General features: G+C 42.2%; 1 protein-coding gene and 1 long non-coding RNA gene across 3 annotated transcripts in view; one reads left to right on the forward strand and one right to left on the reverse strand.

Annotated features, from left to right (window-relative positions):
- SLMAP (sarcolemma associated protein) overlaps window positions 1–3,461 on the forward strand; it is a 54,565-nt gene extending 51,104 nt beyond the window's left edge. The window contains exons 20-21 of one of the 2 annotated variants that reach the window (XM_018562469.1): window positions 549–638; window positions 3,253–3,339. In XM_018562469.1, the coding sequence (XP_018417971.1) occupies window positions 549–632 (84 nt within the window). In that variant the 3' untranslated portion in view covers window positions 633–638; window positions 3,253–3,339. Of the gene's footprint in view, window positions 1–548; window positions 639–3,252 lie in introns of both variants that reach the window. The other variant, XM_018562470.1, reaches the window with a different exon arrangement.
- A 1,047-nt stretch (window positions 3,462–4,508) lies between these two features.
- Window positions 4,509–19,190, reverse strand: part of LOC108791854 — a 16,768-nt gene continuing 2,086 nt past the window's right edge. The window contains exon 3 of the long non-coding RNA XR_001941525.1: window positions 4,509–4,671. This is a non-coding gene — a long non-coding RNA (uncharacterized LOC108791854). The remainder of the gene's footprint in view (window positions 4,672–19,190) is intronic.

Below are 19,190 nucleotides of genomic sequence, written 5' to 3' on the forward strand. Positions count from 1 at the left end.
TCCTTGTCGGTGACTCACTAGGTGCAAGTTAATAGCTTCCAAGTCTGCAGCTTGAAACATAAGTCAGCAGCTCATGGAATAATGATCTTTAGGAACTAATTAACAATCAGAATGGATTAGCCTGCTTGCCCTGCCCTACTGTGTTCTTATTGATTGAAAAGGGCCAGTGCATTTATTGGCCACTGAGACCCGGATAAATCTTTGGAGAGGAATAACTTGTTAACTAGCAGGGAAGAGGTGCAACGCGTTACAAAGTTCACATTAGCGAGGGTGATTGCAGTTCGAGACAAGTGGTGGCACTCTAAATTCTTTTATGAGCAAAGATATCAGACTGTACTATACAGTAGATGGTGAGGCAGCACATTAGTCCTTTTTATTTCTTCAAAATATTGTGTTAGATGTTTTAGATTTCTGTTTTGATTTCTTTTGATATAAGTTACAGGTGGCAGATTTTTGATTGCTGTCCTATTACCAGCAAAATCACATTCTCGTACGCTGTATTGATTTAAAGCACCTGAATGATTTCTAATATCCCTTCCTTTCTTCAGCCTTCTGCGTTACTACCCGTCCCAGCCGTTTACTTTGGTGTAGTCGTGGCTATCCTGTATTGGTGTTACGGCCTGTTTTGGTAGAGAAAGGTACACGCTGCTCTTGTCTGTCCTTCACTCTCCACCTACATGTCCCATCCTTGTAACACTAATGCATGGTCAGGTAACAGGACGGGCTGTCCGCTGCCAGAGTGACCGGAATTTACTAACCATATAACATCTGTCTGTCTCTTCCTGTGTGTGCTAAACGCAAACTTCTCCTCCAGTGACTGTCCATCTGATTTGTATGCAAGAGCCCTGCATAGAAGGACGAGCAGTGTTCAGAAAGGCTGAAGGTCAAGAATTGATTAGGTTTTCTTTCCATGTCTCTTAGAATAGTTGCATAAGACATTGAGGCCTGTTGCAACATAGCTGTTTGGCTTTAAAGCCTGAAGAGATATTGAATAATTGGGGTCTCCACTTTGAAAAGGAAAGTAGGAAATGGCTTGCCTCTAAATGATAAGGAGCCATTTCCTTCACACTCAACCAAGCAATTAGGCTTTTAAAACCCTCCACAGTGGCCTGCTGGTCTCAGCTTTCAGCATCAAAGCCATGTGAATGGTTCCTTTGCCTATGCAGAGCAAAGTGTAAAGTTCTAGTAGCTCCTCACCCCACATCTAGTAGCATATACTGTACTTAAGTTTCCTTGCTCATATCGCTCAATACAGCTGCTGTGGAACTGGGGAAAAAAGCCTTGTTTAGGCTAAATGACCTGTAGCAGCTTACACAGAGCTGTGGATTCCTTCCCTGGCCTCATGTGGCGGCACTGGGCTAATCACAAGGCACCGGTACTGTCACGTGGAAGAGCGAGAGAGAGTCACATGTTTACCTATACCTGGAATTGCTGGGTGCTTCACTTCTGGTGAACAAAGCAGTGGGTGAATGGTGGTAAGGTGAGTATATACTGCTGAGGAGTGTGGGAGCCAAGTTAATCTTTTATTTTGCCCTGCATTGGAAATGGAAAAGTTCACTATAAATTCAAGAGCCCCTTAATTAAAATACATTTTACACTTGCTTCTTATAAACCATTATCTCCTTCATGCTTTTCACTCCATTCCGGCTCTGCAGCCTTCATTAGACCCTGGCATTTATTATTTCCGGGAATGTTGCAAACCCAATGCGTGGTGTGGATGTATGGTTGAACCCTTGTATCCCCTCTGTGTCCTATCACATTCCTTAATGTGTTAAATTTCATAAAGTCTTAAGTTGGCAGTAGCGCTGGAATGAAGACAAGGTAGAAGACACGAGAGTTGAGTATAAAAACTCTTCTGTTGGATACATAAAAAGCATTCGAAGGACTTGAAATGCTTGCTTTTCTTTGAGAAATGTGTCTTCTGGCTTCCTTCAGTGCTGACCTCATGGGAACTTCGTCATGTGAACTCTGCAGCAATGAAGGATCTCTAGAGACACATGACCAAGAAAAATGCAGCAACTAAAAACTTTTCCATTCTTTCTCCATAAATTTGGTCAAGTGGAGATCATTGACATGTCTGAAAATGGCTGGAGTGGGAATTTCAACTTATGGCTGGAATTCTTTATAGAAAGCATTTCTGATCACTGATTTTCCCTCAGTTATCATGCCCAACACATATGGTAAATGCATCCATGTCTGCCATTTTAAAATCTCTAGACATTTCAACATTCTCAAAGGTCCAAATAAGACCCTCTTATGTGGCCATTGCTATTTTTGAAAGTAGAAGATCCCATCAAATTGTGTTCTATTTAGGGTGCTTGGAGTCCCTACCTTTTGCAAATGTTACTGGGTTCTCCTTTTATTATAAAGGGAAGCAGTCACAGCCTTATCCAATTGGGCCTATTCACTTCTTGGTATACCACCACCAATGCTAACAATTCTACCGGCCAGTAGCTATAAATCCTATCCGAGTAGAATGCAAGCATCCCAGCCACCAAACAAATGTTCCTACTATGCTGATGGCCTGACCAGCCTTTCTTAACACTCATCTTTGTAATCTTTTCGTTAATACTATACATGTCTATTGCAAGCCTTTTTCTTTCCATGTAATACAGAGATGATGCAATGAATGGTTGGGATTTATACTGAGTGTGCAAAAAGTGATGTTTTCTGTTTTATGTGCATGGGTAGTTTGTATTTGCAATGGCTGCTAAAACCTATTGATAACATGGATGTATATATTTTTTCTTTACAGGTGTAAGGTCTTCACTGCAGTAACATTGTAGGAAAAAAGCGGAGCATTGTGCAATAACTATGGCAGCTAGTCAGCATTTATTTTGAATCCTTTGACTCCTTTACATTTCCGATTGGATGCCATGGTTTACTGTACTTTGCACATTAACAGTACGCTTGGTACTGCAATATTAAACAAACCTTTATCCTAAACCTACTATCTTTCCATGTACCTACCTGAGTTTTTACCTATCTGTCTACCCGAACCCTTTAATCTACAAGTGTACTTGCCCATCTACCCTTCTGTGTATCTTTCTAATTTGTCTCTTGCATTATGGTAAACAGTACATTTGTCTTCCTATTCTCAGTGTGCCAATAGGGTTTCCGAGATCACAAACGGCTTTTTCAGTCTTTTCAGAGCTGTTGGCATCCCCCATGTTACAGCCAATTATGGCCCATAAGAAGCTTTTTTCCGTGCCTTGTCATTAACTCCCATTTTATGTGTTTTCCTTTTTACAGAAACCGTGGCCTTGGGTGACTGTGATGGCGGCATTGGTAGCCGCAACCGCAGTGATACTGTATCCCAGCCTCAGCAGAGGCTCACCGTGAGACTGCTCATCAAAGCCATGTACTGTCCTCCATCGTAGCCAGCATCGCTCACATTTGGAGAACACACACACACACAAAAAAATATGGATCCTTACTCTTCCTTTTTACCTCTTACAAAAAAAAACCCCACAAGTCTCTGAAAGAAAAGCAGTAGGGCCATTGCTTTAACCTGTAATATATGTAATAGTCCAGCAGGGGAATAAAGATATGACTTTATCTTACTTTAGGCAAGACTTTGCTTGCTATCTTTCATGTTCCTGTTGAGTCTAGTTTGGTGGTATCGGAGATACTGTTATGGCCTTGAGCAGGCTTTTTGGTACCAAATTATTTATGATGTTTTGGGTTTGTGGCTGTTTTACTCCTAAACGTCTTGTAAAGATCATATAGCCTTTGCCATGAGAAACGCACATCAAGGTATAACAACAAGATGCTGATGGAACTTTCCCACTGTCCCATGTGTCCTAAAGCTGTCCGGATCACACTCCTTTTCAAGAGAACCTCTAGTGTCTCCACTCATTTTTACTTGAGTTCTCAACCAATGTACTTCCAAGTTTGTTCTATTGTCACCTTTTCTTTTCTTTCCATGGGATTGTGGCACGGTGAGAATCTACTTCTTGGAATGCTCTTTATATTGCATTGCTTTTCAGAAGCGTTTAGGTGAAGATTGAAGCTGTTCAGTCATCAAATCTGGTCTGTTGGAAGGATAGATTTTGGATTTTAAAGCTGAACCCCATGCAGATATAAAAGACACAAATGAATGCAGCTCTGTATTTATTCATATATGATTAAATTTATTTTTGCAAATGCAACCAGTGTTTGTACCTGAATTTGACTTGGTATCACCCTCTTGCAGTCTCCTATACAGCAGAGGTTAGACTGGGAGAGGAAGGAGCAACACAAGGAGCTAGTTAGCTGTGCTAACAAGTAGCATGCTGACAGGAGAGAGCATAAAGATGAGTTCATCGGTCTGTTGCTTCTCATTGCAGTGTCAGTCACAGGCTGACCAAACCTCTAAGTGAAACTTTACTGCAGCAGAGAAAAATCTGGTCTCCTGTCGAACAGACAGGGCTTTGCTTTGTGGCAGAGCTGTGTAAATCCCAAAAGTGGATGGATAAAAATACAAATCTTTTGGCAGGTAAAATGACCCCATATATGTATTTCATCTGTGTATTTACCCGTTTGCTTGGAGTTCAGCTTTAAGACTCTGAATTGGGTATCAATTTGGTCATTTATTCGATATTATTTGGATCATAATGTTCTGGCTTTTGAAATGCAGTATGGCTGATGACATGAATTTGAAGATTAAATTAGACTTTACATGCTACAGTCCTGTGGCAGCTGAAGGGAGGCAGGTTTGGCCGTCTTTGTAGACAGCGTTCTTATTGCAGTCCGGTGATTCTTGTCAAACTGACACCTGCTGGTGGGTTGTGGGTTACAGGATGCAGGCTTGTGCTGAGGGAGAGTCCAATTGAGGAAGACTGGTCATTGTCTATGCTGCAGATAATGGTTCACTGCTCCTAATCTAAAAGTAATCGCCACAATTTTGTATGCTCATCTCTTACCAAAAACTACGAACATGCATTTTAGTGGAGAGTGATAGAGTTATCATAAATACTTATAGATATTAATGTTTCAGCTTTACTGATGAGGTCCATGTAAATTTCCTCCATTATCTCCTTGTGTGTTTTCGCAGGCCTTCATTTGGTGTTGTCATCTTGTATTACCCCAGGAATACTCAAACAGGTGATATGTGCAAGAGAAGGAAAGAGAGCAGATTGGTGGAGAAAATTATTATGTTGGATTTTCACATTGGGGATGCCAGAGGCAATCATAATCGCCAATCCACCCAAAATCATCCATCACCCTCCAGCCCCCCCCAAAAAAGCAAGGTTTTTCCAAAGTTTTCTTTTATATCAAAAAAAAGAGAGAGAAAGAAGTGCAGTTTTGCTGTTCATAATATAATGCACATAAAAGGGCCACCAGTTAAATATTGTACCGTTTGACGCTATTCAGAGCTGCAGTACTCGTTGGCCCAGGCTGGAGTGAGGACGCACCCATAAGGTTTGCATCAATGGCAGCTTGGGCTCACATGTAGTGTTTTGAATGATGCTGGCTGTCATTCAGCCTGGAAGTAGGCATCAAGTGGCATTGGAGGGCAAGAAGAAAAGCACTGGAGCAGGGAGAGGGCGAAACGCACCAAAACTGATACTGTTAATGAAAGGTGGAAGAACAGTTTTTTTTGCTTGAAGGGAAACTAAAGTCAAGAGCTGTGACAGCAACACAGTTCATTTAGCGCAGACTATGCCACTCTAGGAGCAGACATACTTGTACTGAATTGTGCCCAGAGCTATAAAAGTAATATATAGGTTGTGACAGATTTAAAAAGACACATGGTGCCCTCAAGGCAGAGCTAGAGTTACTGATTAAATCAAGTGGCCAAAGTTGGATACAAACCATTGCACATAGTGTGCGTTTAATGACCAGCGTTGGTAGTATCGGCATACTTTGTCTATGTCTGGACTTGGCTAGAATAATCTGTTTATTATACTTTGAGCGACTACTGCATGCTTTGCCAATAGCAACAGATCAAATCCTCATTTAAAGTTGCGGGCTCTAGAAGAGTTTGTAACTGGTTGCTATGTATATATGAATTCCAGTTTTCTGTGCTACCTTGCCAGTCTTATTGTGTGCAGGGCAATTCAAAGGGTTTTTTTTTTTATTCTGCATTAAAACAGTGTGCACACTCCATTCAGCTGTGCAGAATTTCTATTTTAGGAATAATTGTTAAAGAACAATACGGCGGAGCCCTGTTTACATAACCTCAGTGTCAATTCAGAACTACCACCCTTGTATCCAAAATACACTATTGTTTATGGTGCCCCGGTGTTTCTAAGGGCCTGTGTTGAGGGGCTTTGGTTTGCATCATCTCTCTCTCTCCCCCTTTCACAGTGGCCCTAACAGCCAAATGTGTAGAAAAAAATCCATTACGGCTTCTCAGTATATCATAATCGGCATTGGTGGCAGGAAAAGCATGCTCTCTGCAACCTTAAATAAAATGACCATTACAAAACACAGATTATCCTAGGCATCGGGTTTAAGAGTTTAGCTTTTATGCATATGGGGAGGCCTCCCAGCTTCAAAAACTGAGGTGTATTTTTATTCCTCTCTACAACTATACCACTAGACACTATAGGAATCTGGTGGTGTTCTTCAACAAATACTTGCATAAATTTCATAAAGCCAGGACTAGTTATCATCCAGTAAAATAATAGACCACATTTACCATGGGCCAAAACTTCCATTCCTTTTCCATTTTTTTTTTTTTTTAAACACTCCTCTGTCTATAAACCGTCAAGAAAAGATAAACTACTGTGTTCAGAACATTGTCGGAAACCTTTGAAGGAAGACCTTCACAATTGGCCCCGAATTCCTTTTCAGTGGCTAAAGTACCATGGATTGTCAGTAATTAAACTTTCATCCCATTCTCAACAGCAGATACAAGGGACTGTTCTACTGTAAGATGTAATGATATTACCATCAAAGTGTGGAATTGTATGCAGTTCAAACTGTTTCCATGTGTATTCCAGACACAAACCCCCTGACATCCTCCTGTGTGTATTTTCATAGCTTATCACTACAGCTTATTGTACAATTGTTAGTGGTGGTAAGACATCAACAGTGCATCGTGTACATAGTATCAGATAGCACATAAGAATTGAAGGACTTGCTGGCTTTTTAATGCTGTTGGTCTGCCGTGCCCTGGCAAGCGGGTATGACATGGTATGAGCGCTGCATTGGTGGATATTTTATGAAGAACTAAATAGATATTATTTTTGCCGTTCTGGAAATTATAATCTATTTATTGCTGCAGACTTGGTGGTTTTCACTCTTGCTTGCATGGTGCCCCATTTACATTAATCAATCATCAACACTCGCCATCGCACCTATGTCATGTGAGTGTTCAGAGATCCATTGCAGCCAAATAGCCATCACAAATCTAACATGTTGTATAGTACCCATGGACATTTTTTAAAAAAATCTTCCAATACTGGCAATTTGAGTAAAATTTAGGAACATGGGCATTAAGGGCACCAGGGGCTGATGTAAGTTAATCAACTTGGTTACAAATTTCTGCCTGATACTCTAATTTACCTTGTCAGGTGTGTATGTTGAAAAAAAAATATGTGGTGGCTGGATATTAGTGATCTACCACTATTTCATGTTTGCAGACCCTAAAGTAGGACTGTGACCAAGTGATGGACATTTAATTATTGCATACCCTTAATGCAGTAAATAAACCTGAAAACAAGCCCTCACTGGCCTCTCTGTTACAGCCACTATGGAGAAATTCATCCTCAAGGTTTGCAGCAGAAGCTCCTTGGTTTTACTTTAACTTTTGGTAGCTCAGCCTACCAGGCTTCTAGCCTCTTAAGTAATAAGATTATGTTCCAGAGGGGAAGGTCCTACCTGCCACACCCATAAAGCAATGTGTAGACCAAAAGACTGTTCCAAAGGCTAAGGGCTGGAAGTCATGGATGGCTTTTTAGGCACTTATAGGACCTTCACGGACGCTTAAATTTGTTTAAACAAAATCATATTTTTATTAGACATTAAAAATACAAAACATATATGCATACTGGTGCCCAGCCTAAACTTGGTAAGCATAAACTTCGTATACTCGTATACAGAGATGACAAGTTATGATTCGGTTTCTAACCTCTATTGTAAACTCGTAGCAGGAACTCAAAAAAAAAAAGGGGGGGCTTGAAGTTCTTGAGACCCAACTGAAACGACTTCAGTGCTTCTATTGTGAACTCCGTGGCTGAATCTATCCACTAGGTTTTTCAATGTCCATAGCCTGGCCACAGTTCTACTTGGTCACTTATGACCCAACAATTGCCAAATACCTATAGGGGTCAAGAGTTGTACTCGCAACCCCATATTCCTTCCAGACACGTTTGTTTTAAATGTACTGTATGTTTGAACTGTACAGATAGTTCCACTTTGCTGGAAGTCTTCTGAAGCCAGTGTGACCATTTTTACTGCTTTCTATTATCCCAAGCAACATTTAGATTTTTTTCCTCATTTGTAAAAATTGTATAGTTTATAGGATATGGGTATCTTTAGACCAGGGGTGTGTAACCTCTGAATCAGGATCTTAACTGGAGGAGGGAAGTTTGTTTGTGGAGACCATTGACTGAAATCTGTAATACTTTTTATTAGAGACTTACTGTTCAAGGTCCAGAACATTTGTGACCTCTTAGGGTTTGTGCATTACAACTGCTTTTCTTCTCATAGCTTAGGAGGTCCAGTGCAGGTCAGCATGAAAATGGAAGCACCTGTGAAGGAACTCGGAAGGATCGTAGATCTTTAGCTTGTATAGGAATAGTGTATACAGTAAGCATTTGCAGAGCTTTGAGCAGCTTTGTTGATGCTTTTACAGCGACCTTAAAGCGGATCTTGCACTAAAACACTAGGTTCACCTATGTGGCCTCCTATGACCACCTACCAAGGTCCACCTATGTGGCCACCTATGACTACCTACCAAGGTCCACCTATGTGGCTACCCTCGCCCCCTGTTGTCAAAGCACTGCAATACAGGAAGAAAACCACATATTAAAGAAAATTACATTCAAAATATTTGTCTTACTCCCAGGCTCCTGATGCTGATGTCACTGGCCTCATAGAGGAATCTTGGGAAAGCTCATGGTCCCATTTTTCACATATAGCACTGTACAGGAGCATGTTCCCATAGAGTTTGGGATCTTTGGCTCTCCAAGCATATCACAAGAAGACCTACTGAGATCACATTGGGTAGGTGCACCTGCTGGAAGCCTTGGAGTAAGGCAAAGCAATGCTTTACATTTTTGCCCCAACACTTAAAATCATCATGTATCTGAACAGCTTCCCTAACTTCCTGTCCGGGACTAGATCACAAAGGACAGAGCAGATTCCAGCAATTTAAACACAGCTTACTAGCACACACAAGGGTGACTGCATAGCACTCTGCTTGAGAAAGGAGTCTCTCTAAAACAGGAAGTCAGGACCAGTGCTCAGGGGACCAGCTGATTCTGCAGGAAACTAAGACTTTTAGACATTAAGGAGCAGAATCCATTGTATTAGTGATTTCATTAGCATTGGAAATAGCTTAAAATCCTTTTGACTTTCCTATCACTTTAATTGTAGTACAAGGTCCACTTTAAGCTCCAGTTTGAGAATTTTAAATGTAAATGGGAGCCAGTGGGCTATACCTTTTCAATCATGTTTTTAGCAATGCTGTCATCTTCTATCCGCTTGTTTTAAAGTGACAGCTCATTCCTATTGAACAGCTCCAAACTGGTGCTGTATTGGTACTTGAAGGTCTTTTAACAAAGCTGCCTAATGCATGCTGAAAGTTTTGTATATGCTTTGTAAAAGCTTTCTGTATACACTGCTTATATACAACCTGAAACCTTGAATGCATCTGAATCTAGGCTTCACACACAAACCCATATATGCATGATTCCAAAGACGCTCAATCACTTGGGGCTCTGACTTCAAAACGGTTGGGTATCACTGCTTTAGGGAATGATGATAGATATGTGATTGCTATTACACTCATTTCCATTATCATTATGATGTTTTAAAAAGCTAAAGTCATGTATGTCTGCTGAATCTTTTATGGGACTACAGTGGTCTAGTCATGGAAGAAACACAACTGCAAAAGTTGTATCCCATTGAATGTTGCCTTGAGATCAACTGTGTACTGTATTACTGGGAGTATAAAACATGGGCAAATGTATAGGACTCCTATAGGAATAGCATATAGAGTAATACATCTGGTGACGTTACAGGGAAGTGATGTAGCTGAAGTTCCTCATTGTTTGCTTCATATACACGCAACATGCCTTCTCATTAACTGTCCACCACTGCAAGCCACCCTGACCACAACACTCATATGCCAGTGGTACTTGGTACCTCTTGTATATAGGTTATTGCAAATATTGTTCTGAGATGCTAAACTTCAGAATTACATTTTTTTAAGTAAATAATTGTTTTAAATCTATTTTGTAAAAATATAAAGGTTCCATAGAATCTCTGGAGCACAGATTACAGATTAAACTATTTGCACTAACAATTGTGATGTGCATGATTTAATAAATAACTTTACTCTGGATTCTCGATGTGGAATTATTTTGTTTGGAGGGGGTGGGGCAATATATCCGTATGCGTTGATGTGAAATTTACCACTAATGTAAAATGATTGGAATGTTAAAGTGGACCTTTACCCACATCTTTAAAATAACAACAACAAATGCACCTTTAGCAATGTTTAGTAATGACAATCTACAAACATATACTTCTAGATAATTGCTGGCTTTGTATTCCTTATTTCTCTTTTCTTCCACAGTCTTCTAGCAGTGGCCATGTTTATTAAGGGCAGATTACTAGCTCTCCTTTTACGTCCTGATTTCTGGCACATGTGACCAGGACATGTGACCATGCACATCATCTCAGGGGCGGAAAATGCATTTCCCTGAAATTTCCCAGCAATGCTCTGCTGATAAGGCAATCCCAATGTGCATTGCTTTGCCAAACCTGAAGTCATTGTGCCCTTTCAAAGCAGGAAGTGAATGCTCTGTAAGTGTATTTCATAATCACAGCATTTTACACCTGACATGTCTGTTATTATTAATCATCATATATAGAGGGATGCATTGGTAGAATTTGATTCTTGAGTGTGAAGGTCCGCTTTAAGGGCCCCGTTTATAAAACAGCATGGCCTTGCCTCCAATTAGAGCGTTCTCTGCAGCGTAATGTAGGGAAAACTCACCGGGACACTACGGGCTCCACAATGCAGCCTGCATTTTATGAATGGCAATGTGTCTATTGAACAGCGGATAGTCCTATCCACTCCATTATAAATGGGTCGCTGAATGTTATTGGGATCATTGTATATCTGCATGCGTTTCTTTTAACTTTGCACTTATAACGAGGCTCTATTAAATAGATAAAAGAAATACGCTCACAATGCTTGCTCCCATACAGACGCATGTTTCAGTCTGGCTTAAAGAGAACCAGTCAAGACAAATATGGCCGCTACCATTGTTGGTTTTAAAGCTCTAAGGCTGGCGTTCTTATACTTGGTTCAGTAGCAAAAAAAAAAGTGAACCACCATTAAATCCCAATTGTAGTTGTATATACAGGCAGTCACCGGGTTATGAACAAAATGGATTCTGTAGGTTTGTTCTAAATTTATATTTGTTTGTAAGTTGGAACAGGTACATTTTATAAGTGCAACTCCAACCAACAAATGTTTTGTATTTTTTTTTTTTTTGGATAGCATAGGGAAGAGTTAACCCCTTGTAAAGTCTGTTTTGCTCTCTGTGCCCCTGTTCAGAAGATTTCACCTCACTTTCTGTTGCTGTGACAATTGGATTTTGAAAATTTTGGGTTGTTGTGGGAACAAGGATTGGTAATAAAACTTCAGTGGAGACACTTTTTTCCCTTCGTAGGGGTAGATTTCCTTTCACTTCCTGTTGTCTCAAGGACAGGAAGTGAGATTAAGTCTTTCTAATGAGGTTACAGACAGCAATAAAAACCTCACAGTGACCTGGAAGAAGAGGTGGGCATCCCTCATCTGCACATCTAACAGGAGCCAACTTCTTGTAATGCCCTCTTCGTCAGCACGGTAGCATTACAACTACCCCTGCTGTACAGTAATAGCCTCCGTTTGTAAGTAGGAGCCATATGTAAGTTGGATGTATGTAACTCGGGGACTGCCTGTAGTTTAGCAAAAATGATGTGCTTAGCTGCCAAATGCTATAATGTAATATTCTTATGTTTGTAATAAGGCTAATTAAAGCCAACAGGAAGTTCAAAGTTATTTTCCCCCAGAATTAGGCAGCAGAGAGGACAGCTGCTCTCTATGTGGATGTGTCTATCGTTCTACATACATCCAACATGCCTCTTGCTAAAGGTGGCCATACACTTTACAACCATCGCAAGACCTTAGTCTTGCGATGGTTGTAAAGTAATTAAAAAAACTTACGATCTGCCCATCTTGGACAGGCAGATTGTAATCTCGATCACCGCAAGCCCACCCCCCTGAGCGGCCGGCTTCCGATGACCGCAATGCTGAAGGGCAGTGTGCGCACACCGGCCCGTTCGGCATTTGTCTCCCGAGCACCGTTCAAACCAGCCGAAAATCGTACGATTTTCGGCTGGTTTTCTAGCGTGCTCCTTAGACAAAAGACGTGCGACCGTACAGTAGAAACGGTTGCACGTCTTCGTTCACACTGCTCGATTCTCGTGAGATCTCCCGCTATTCTCGTACGAGAATCGAGCAGTGTATGGGCACCTTAAGTCAGAGCGATCAAATCGGCAGGAAGAATGAATTTTGCTGATTGGAGAGCTGTGTGTAGATTGGGGCTTTGGCGGCACCGGCGTGGCATGTTTGACAGCCGCAGAGTAACCACAGCTTCCTCACAAAGCAAGCAGCCTCTACAGCCTAATTTTGGGGCAATATTGAATGGTTGTGGGAATCAATCGGCCTCATTTACTAACGTACGAATATGACATTCTTTTTGGCTGCTTTACAGAAAAAAAAACTACAGGATTTATGACCCCCATATTTGTGTCAGTGACTTGGAGATCAGGGCCGGGCTCTGGGACCAGCTGATCCTACAGGAAATTAAAACGTTTTACCATCTAGGAGCTGCATTTGCTGTAAGTGGTTTAATCAGCATTTGTCTTTGGCCTTTAATATCACTTTAAGGAGAGACAAGGATGACAGCCTTGCAGAATTCACTTTTAGAAGCGTAACAGTAGCAGTTGCATTCTGCCTTGACAGGTTGTTCTTTAGTTATGACATAATCCCATTAGAAGGTTTCCTATTTGTGGACTCTGTTGTAATATGGAAGCAAAGCATTGTGAACTGGACTAATTGTATTTTAAAAGTAAATGATGCATGCACTCTAATGTCACTTACATTGAACTGTTAGTTATGGCTACATGAAGATCCAGTTCCCTACCTGAAGAAAAGAAAAAAAAAATGCTCACCCTGCAAATATTTCAGGCAGCACCAGAAACCTATGATAGTAACAGACCTCTCTATGCTACCATCCTGCTTCAGTGTCTTGTGGATGCAGCAATCCATGTTTTAGTATTTTAAAGCTCCTCCCAAGGCAGCCACCCCAATACCCATGTAAAATACAAAAATATGAACAGGTTCACCTGCCAAAGTATTTGTCAACTTGGTGACTCTCGTACACCTCTGCCAGACAGCACAGCCATGTGTGACACTACTTTCTCTGCCTAGGGAATACAGAGGTGCCACCTTCCAGCTTGCTGATTGGACAATACTGAAGCTGCTTCCCCACTACTACGTCATCTCTCTTCTGGCAGCACATTCTGTATGTACAGCAGGCTTCTTACAAGGCGTTTGTTTAAAACAGCAGCATGAGATCTACCATAGGATTACCCTGCCTAAAGCTTTGCAAACTACTACCAGCTTTCAGGAAGCAAAAGTAGACCTGAAACTCACCAATGGCTGCTAGCAGCTTATTTAAAGTGATGGTCAGTGCATTAATCATGATCTGTGTTTTGTCTCTGCACCCTGAAGATGCTTAAAGCTTGCCAGAAGTTTTGCAAAAGTTTGCTGTGAACAGTGCTCTTACACAAGCTAAAGCCTGTATGAATAGGGCCTAAAGCAATGGTCACCAAACTATGGCCTGTTGGTTGCCATAGTCCAGGCCCTGCATGCAGAACTTCCGCATTGGTTGGGCACCAGAATGCAGATTGTTCCAGCACCTGCCAATCAATCTTATGCTGTCGGGCAGAGTGATCTCCATCCCAATGGAGCCTTTATCAGGGATCTCAAGTCTCCCTGATGTTCAGGGAGTCTCCCTCTATTAGATAGCGGCTCCCTGATGTCCGCGAGAGAGGCATTTTCTCCCTGAAAGGTTTACTCTGAGTAAATCTTTCCGATAAGATATCAGTGGGTAAGGTTTCAGATTGAGGCTTGCCTCCTGGAGGAAGGTCATGTGATCTCAATAGTAGCCTCAGAACGAGGCTTGCCTCCTGGAGGAAGGTCATGTGATCTCTAGAGTAGCCTCAGAACAAGGCTTGGCTCTCAGAAGGAAGAAGCTACTTTCTGCACAGAGAGGACGGATATAGATTACTATTGAGAGCAGGTACAGGCACTGCTGCAGGGTTGAGAGAGCACTGTTAACCCTTTGTGTATAATATAGAATCAATTATATGTCCTAGTTGTCTAGTTATAGAGAACATTTATTTCATTTGCTGCCCATAGCAACTAGTCAGCTGTGTATCAGGGACTTTACTCCTCAGCATTTTTTTAAAAAGGTCTCGGGCTGTCTAATTGTGACCTTTTACACTGACAGATACTTGAACATCAATTCACAAATCTGATTGAGATATATATATATATGTATATATATATCTCAATCTCAAATTATTATCATTATTATTTCTTTTATATTCTGACGACGAGCACTGTAAAAAAATAAAAAATAAAATAAAGGGCACCTCCCTGAAATGAGACGGGAACCTCCCTGAAATAAGGTTTTGCAGGTTGGGATGTCTGCTTTATAGTCCAGCCCATGTTGCTTCACTATTGTTTCATTAAACTTCTGCCATTTGTATGGAGCCTAGGAATATAAGAAATCCAGGGCAGGAACATTTATTAATCCTACTGACCATGGATGTTGGAGTATTGGTTTTTATTTGAAAACTTACCCTGACAACTGATGAAGGGGCATTTTTTTTTTTTTTTACTTAAAAATAATTTGGGAGGCGGGGGGGGAGATTATAGAAGAGGCATCCATGGACTTTGCACAGACCCTGTCCCTTTGTCCTGAATGGGTAAAGTGATTGAGCCACTATTATTTGTCATGCACGCATATTGGATATTTTACCAGCCAATTAGTTATTTCAGCGAGATCTCCAGGGATAGGTTTGGGGTTTGCACAGCTGCTGTGACTATTTTGAGGGGGGTCTTATTTCTGTTACATTTTTATTTAATATATGAGTTCTGCAAAAGGAGGAGCTGGAATACACAAAGGTGAGTGGTAACACAAAACATCCAGCTGCAAAGCAAGTCAGAATGTATGACTGGGCCGTCCCGTTCCTGGAGTATCCAAGCTATAAAAGAAGCCAGGGTCTGACCCAAACACCTGGATCCACCAACAAGTATAATATTACTTTTCAGTGGACTAACCGTTTAGGTATGTGATGGTCATTTCATGGGCTACTATCACGTACCTGAGGATGAGACTGTAAGACGAGGAGGTGCCTTATGCGTCATGTCCTGTGACCCCCTAGAGTTTGGAACAGGAGGACGCAGGGCAAGGAGGAGCACGAGGGCCATGGATTGGAAGCAGGCACCGTGCAGAAGACTTCTTGTACAGAGTTCAGCTGGCCAAGGATCGAACCGGGCGGGCAAAGTAGGAACAGACTCAGGAGCCAGAAGTCGTAGTCGAGGAAGCCAAAAGTCAGATCGAGCCGGGGCAGCGAAGCACAAAATCAGCAGACGAGCAAATCCAGACAACAGGCCGAGGTCAGAGGCAGGCAGCAATCAGAAGGGTAGTCCAGGGCAATCCAAGTCAAACAGGTCATAGGCAAATCAACAGAGGGACAGGCAACACAAGCTGACAAGAACATTAGCAATGTGAAGCAGGCACGCTCATCCTTATATAGTAAATTGAGGCAACTACCGCACTTCTGTGCACCATCTGTCCAGCGTCTTCCCGTGCATGTGCACTATTGCGCGCTTCCCAAGATTGGGCTTTTGCGCATGCGTGGCCGCTATTGTGCCCTTACAGCTACATAGCTGATCTCCAGTAGCAAAAAAGGAAAACAACTATACCTAAACCTGACTCATGCGTCTCCTTTTCCTGCTTAAATCCGTAAGCTGTTCAAGAGACCTACTCTATATAAGCCCCTGAACAGTGTGAAAGTATAGTACTTATTTAAACATGAGCTGAACTATGAAAGCTGTTTCCAAAGAAAGTCAGGCAAAGGGTAAAGGACTGTGCCGCAGTAGTTCCCTTTGGTCTTCCTACAGCTGATCTTTCACCATTACGGATTTACTATGCATTGTGTCTGTGTGGGTGGCCAGCCTGGTAGAGGTTTTGTTTCATTATGTGAGACCCTCCAGCAAGGAAAATAGCAGCACAGTTGTGACCTCTGCAGATCGCCTCAGAGTCAGCAGTGCCTTAGATCTCACACTGCAGATATATGGCCATGAGGCTGTATGCACAGGGGTGGCTAGGCACGCTTGCATACCAGGTAGTGCTCTGCTATGTTTCAGGAGGTACTCCAGACCAAAGGTAGAATTCTCAGGGTACGGCCAAAATACATTTATAATTGTTCCTATAACATAAATCTGCCGTTTTTGAGTTCAGGACTCCTTTAAACACAGCACATTGTGTGCATCCAAAGGAAGGAAATACGCTCATGTTTTTGACAGTCTAGATGCATGTAGTCACCATTATGCTCAGTCTAGCCAGTCCGGCTCTGCAGTCTATCGTTATTATGCATGCTGACATTTGCACAGACATGAAATCGTAATCTCAGACACCAGTTCCCATGTAATTATTTCTTGTTATTACACAAAACTCTATCCGAGCAGCTTAATCCAGTCGTTTTACCTGCGGCTGACTAGAGTGTTGTGTAACATTTATGATCCCTATTCCGCACAATAAGATGTCATGGTGTGTGAAAGAGGATAGCAATAAAAAGAAATCTGTGCTTCTTATAAGGGCATATTATGGGGTCTTAAAGGACAACTATGAGGGGAGTGCTTTTCACTCACCTCATAGTTCTAGCCGACCTGTGACAATGAGACTGTCACAGGTCGGTTCAGTAGATCGGGAGGTGAGCGAACACATACCGGCGTTCGCTCACCTCTCGATCCTGTCACGGCAGAGAGGGGATGGATTCCCCCCTCCCCGCTCCGATCCTCCAGTGCTGGAGGAGCCTAGGGTGACGGGAGGTCGCTAGTTTGTGTCCTCCCGTTACCCTAAGGTGAACTATGGGGAAAAGCCCTAACCCCATAGTTGTCCTTTTAATGAGTACACTGAGCCAGATAATCTTATGGAATCTTCAATAATAGTCTGCATTCCAATTCAGCGGAGAGGGTCTTTCACAATGCTATATATTTTACAATTAACAAGCAGTCTTTGAGCTCCATTAAATTGACTTTTCCTAGGCTGAGATGATGTCATAGGTCCACTGCAGGCAGTAGGAAGCATTTCCCCAGTCTCCTCTCCCCTAGTGATCATACTGCATATTGTAACTTTGTCGCAAGTAACAAGGTGAGAGTCTGCTGCAGGGGCTGATCTGTGCTACACATCTGTGAACACTACTTAGATGTGAATAGGCACACAAATCTATATACCGGTGTCATCTCAAAGCCAACACCCGAGTCCAGGAAGTAGTTGCTGACCCTGGATGATGCCTCAACAAAAATGATACCTGATGACTTGCCAGAAATTCTCTCAACTCAATTTCATTTTGTGGGCTGACAAAACTCAGCATTTTTTGGAACTTCGTGGTGTCAGACCTACCCAGTTTTTTATGCTAAACTGCTCAACCACTCCATCACTTTGGAGACTAAGCTAATCTCCAAAGCATAGACACTGATTGGCTAGTAGTCCTAGCATAAGGAGCGGGAAGGCTAAATAGGCTCTTGGATAACACAGGATCTGTGGAGCGGACACAGGACAACTCTGAATTTCCGGCGGGACCAACTAGTGTTTTCTGCGCTTACAAAAAAGTTATAACAAAATGTTTCCAATCATATATTTAAGAGACCAAAATGGAGCAAATAATAGAAGTCAATTGTTTCAGTTTACATACACATAATGAATATACAGTAGGCAGAGATTAAACACTTCCTGTCCTCTACTCACAATAGGAAGGAGGAGGAATTGGAAATCTCTCCAAAGTGAGGGAAATCCCCTCGTAGACAGTTGTCACTGCAATAAGTGTCCCCATTGAACGATCTCCCTGTTAGTATTTGGTCCGGTGCTTACGCAACATTTTAGAAATTCCCTTATTTTATGTTACCTTTACAGTCAACAGCGCTGACTGGCGGAACGGACGGGGGAGGGGGCGGGTACAGCTGGCTCTGCCTCTAGATAGGCAGAGCCAGCTGTCACTCACGCAGCTGGGCAGATCTCGACATCGATGTCGGGATCCGCTCCGGCTGCGGCGCCTCAGTATACCGAGAGCTGTAGCTCGCGGTATACTGAGCTTAGGGTGACGGGAGGACGCTAGTTTGTGTCCTCCCGTTACCCTAAGGAGAACTATGGGGAAAAACACGGACCCCATAGTTCTCCTTTAAATATCATTACTGTCTACACACAATACAGCTATTGAAGCAGAGGAACCTAGCGCAACCATGCATCCTTATACGTGTCAGTCATCTAGTTGGTCTCTAAAAGCAAGACCTCTGGTTACTATGGACAACTGCTCAACCTTTGATTTTGTTTATATCTCAGCTCCAGGCTGGCCCAAAATAATTAAAGGTGCTCACCCCCTTCACCACCTCCACATATTTAGGAAATATTGCTGGTCCCAAGGTAAACCATACACCATAATACTCGATTAGTGTAGGGGGATCTAAGAGAGGATCTTACCGCACAATCTCAGAGCGTCCTCCCCATCCGTTACAGTAGTGATTATCTGCCCCAGAAGCTGCTCATCACTCCTGCTATTGTCATCGCCATCACACATGATACAAGACCAGCAACCTCCACTGGTCCTACCTTCTACCTGATGACTTTGATGGCTCACACACATTCCAGGGCAGAGGAGAAGAAGGCCACAGGAACATGGATTAG

This window comes from Nanorana parkeri, unplaced genomic scaffold (assembly GCF_000935625.1).
Source record: "Nanorana parkeri isolate BGI_ZX_2015 unplaced genomic scaffold, ASM93562v1 scaffold578, whole genome shotgun sequence".
Lineage (NCBI taxonomy): Eukaryota > Metazoa > Chordata > Amphibia > Anura > Dicroglossidae > Nanorana > Nanorana parkeri.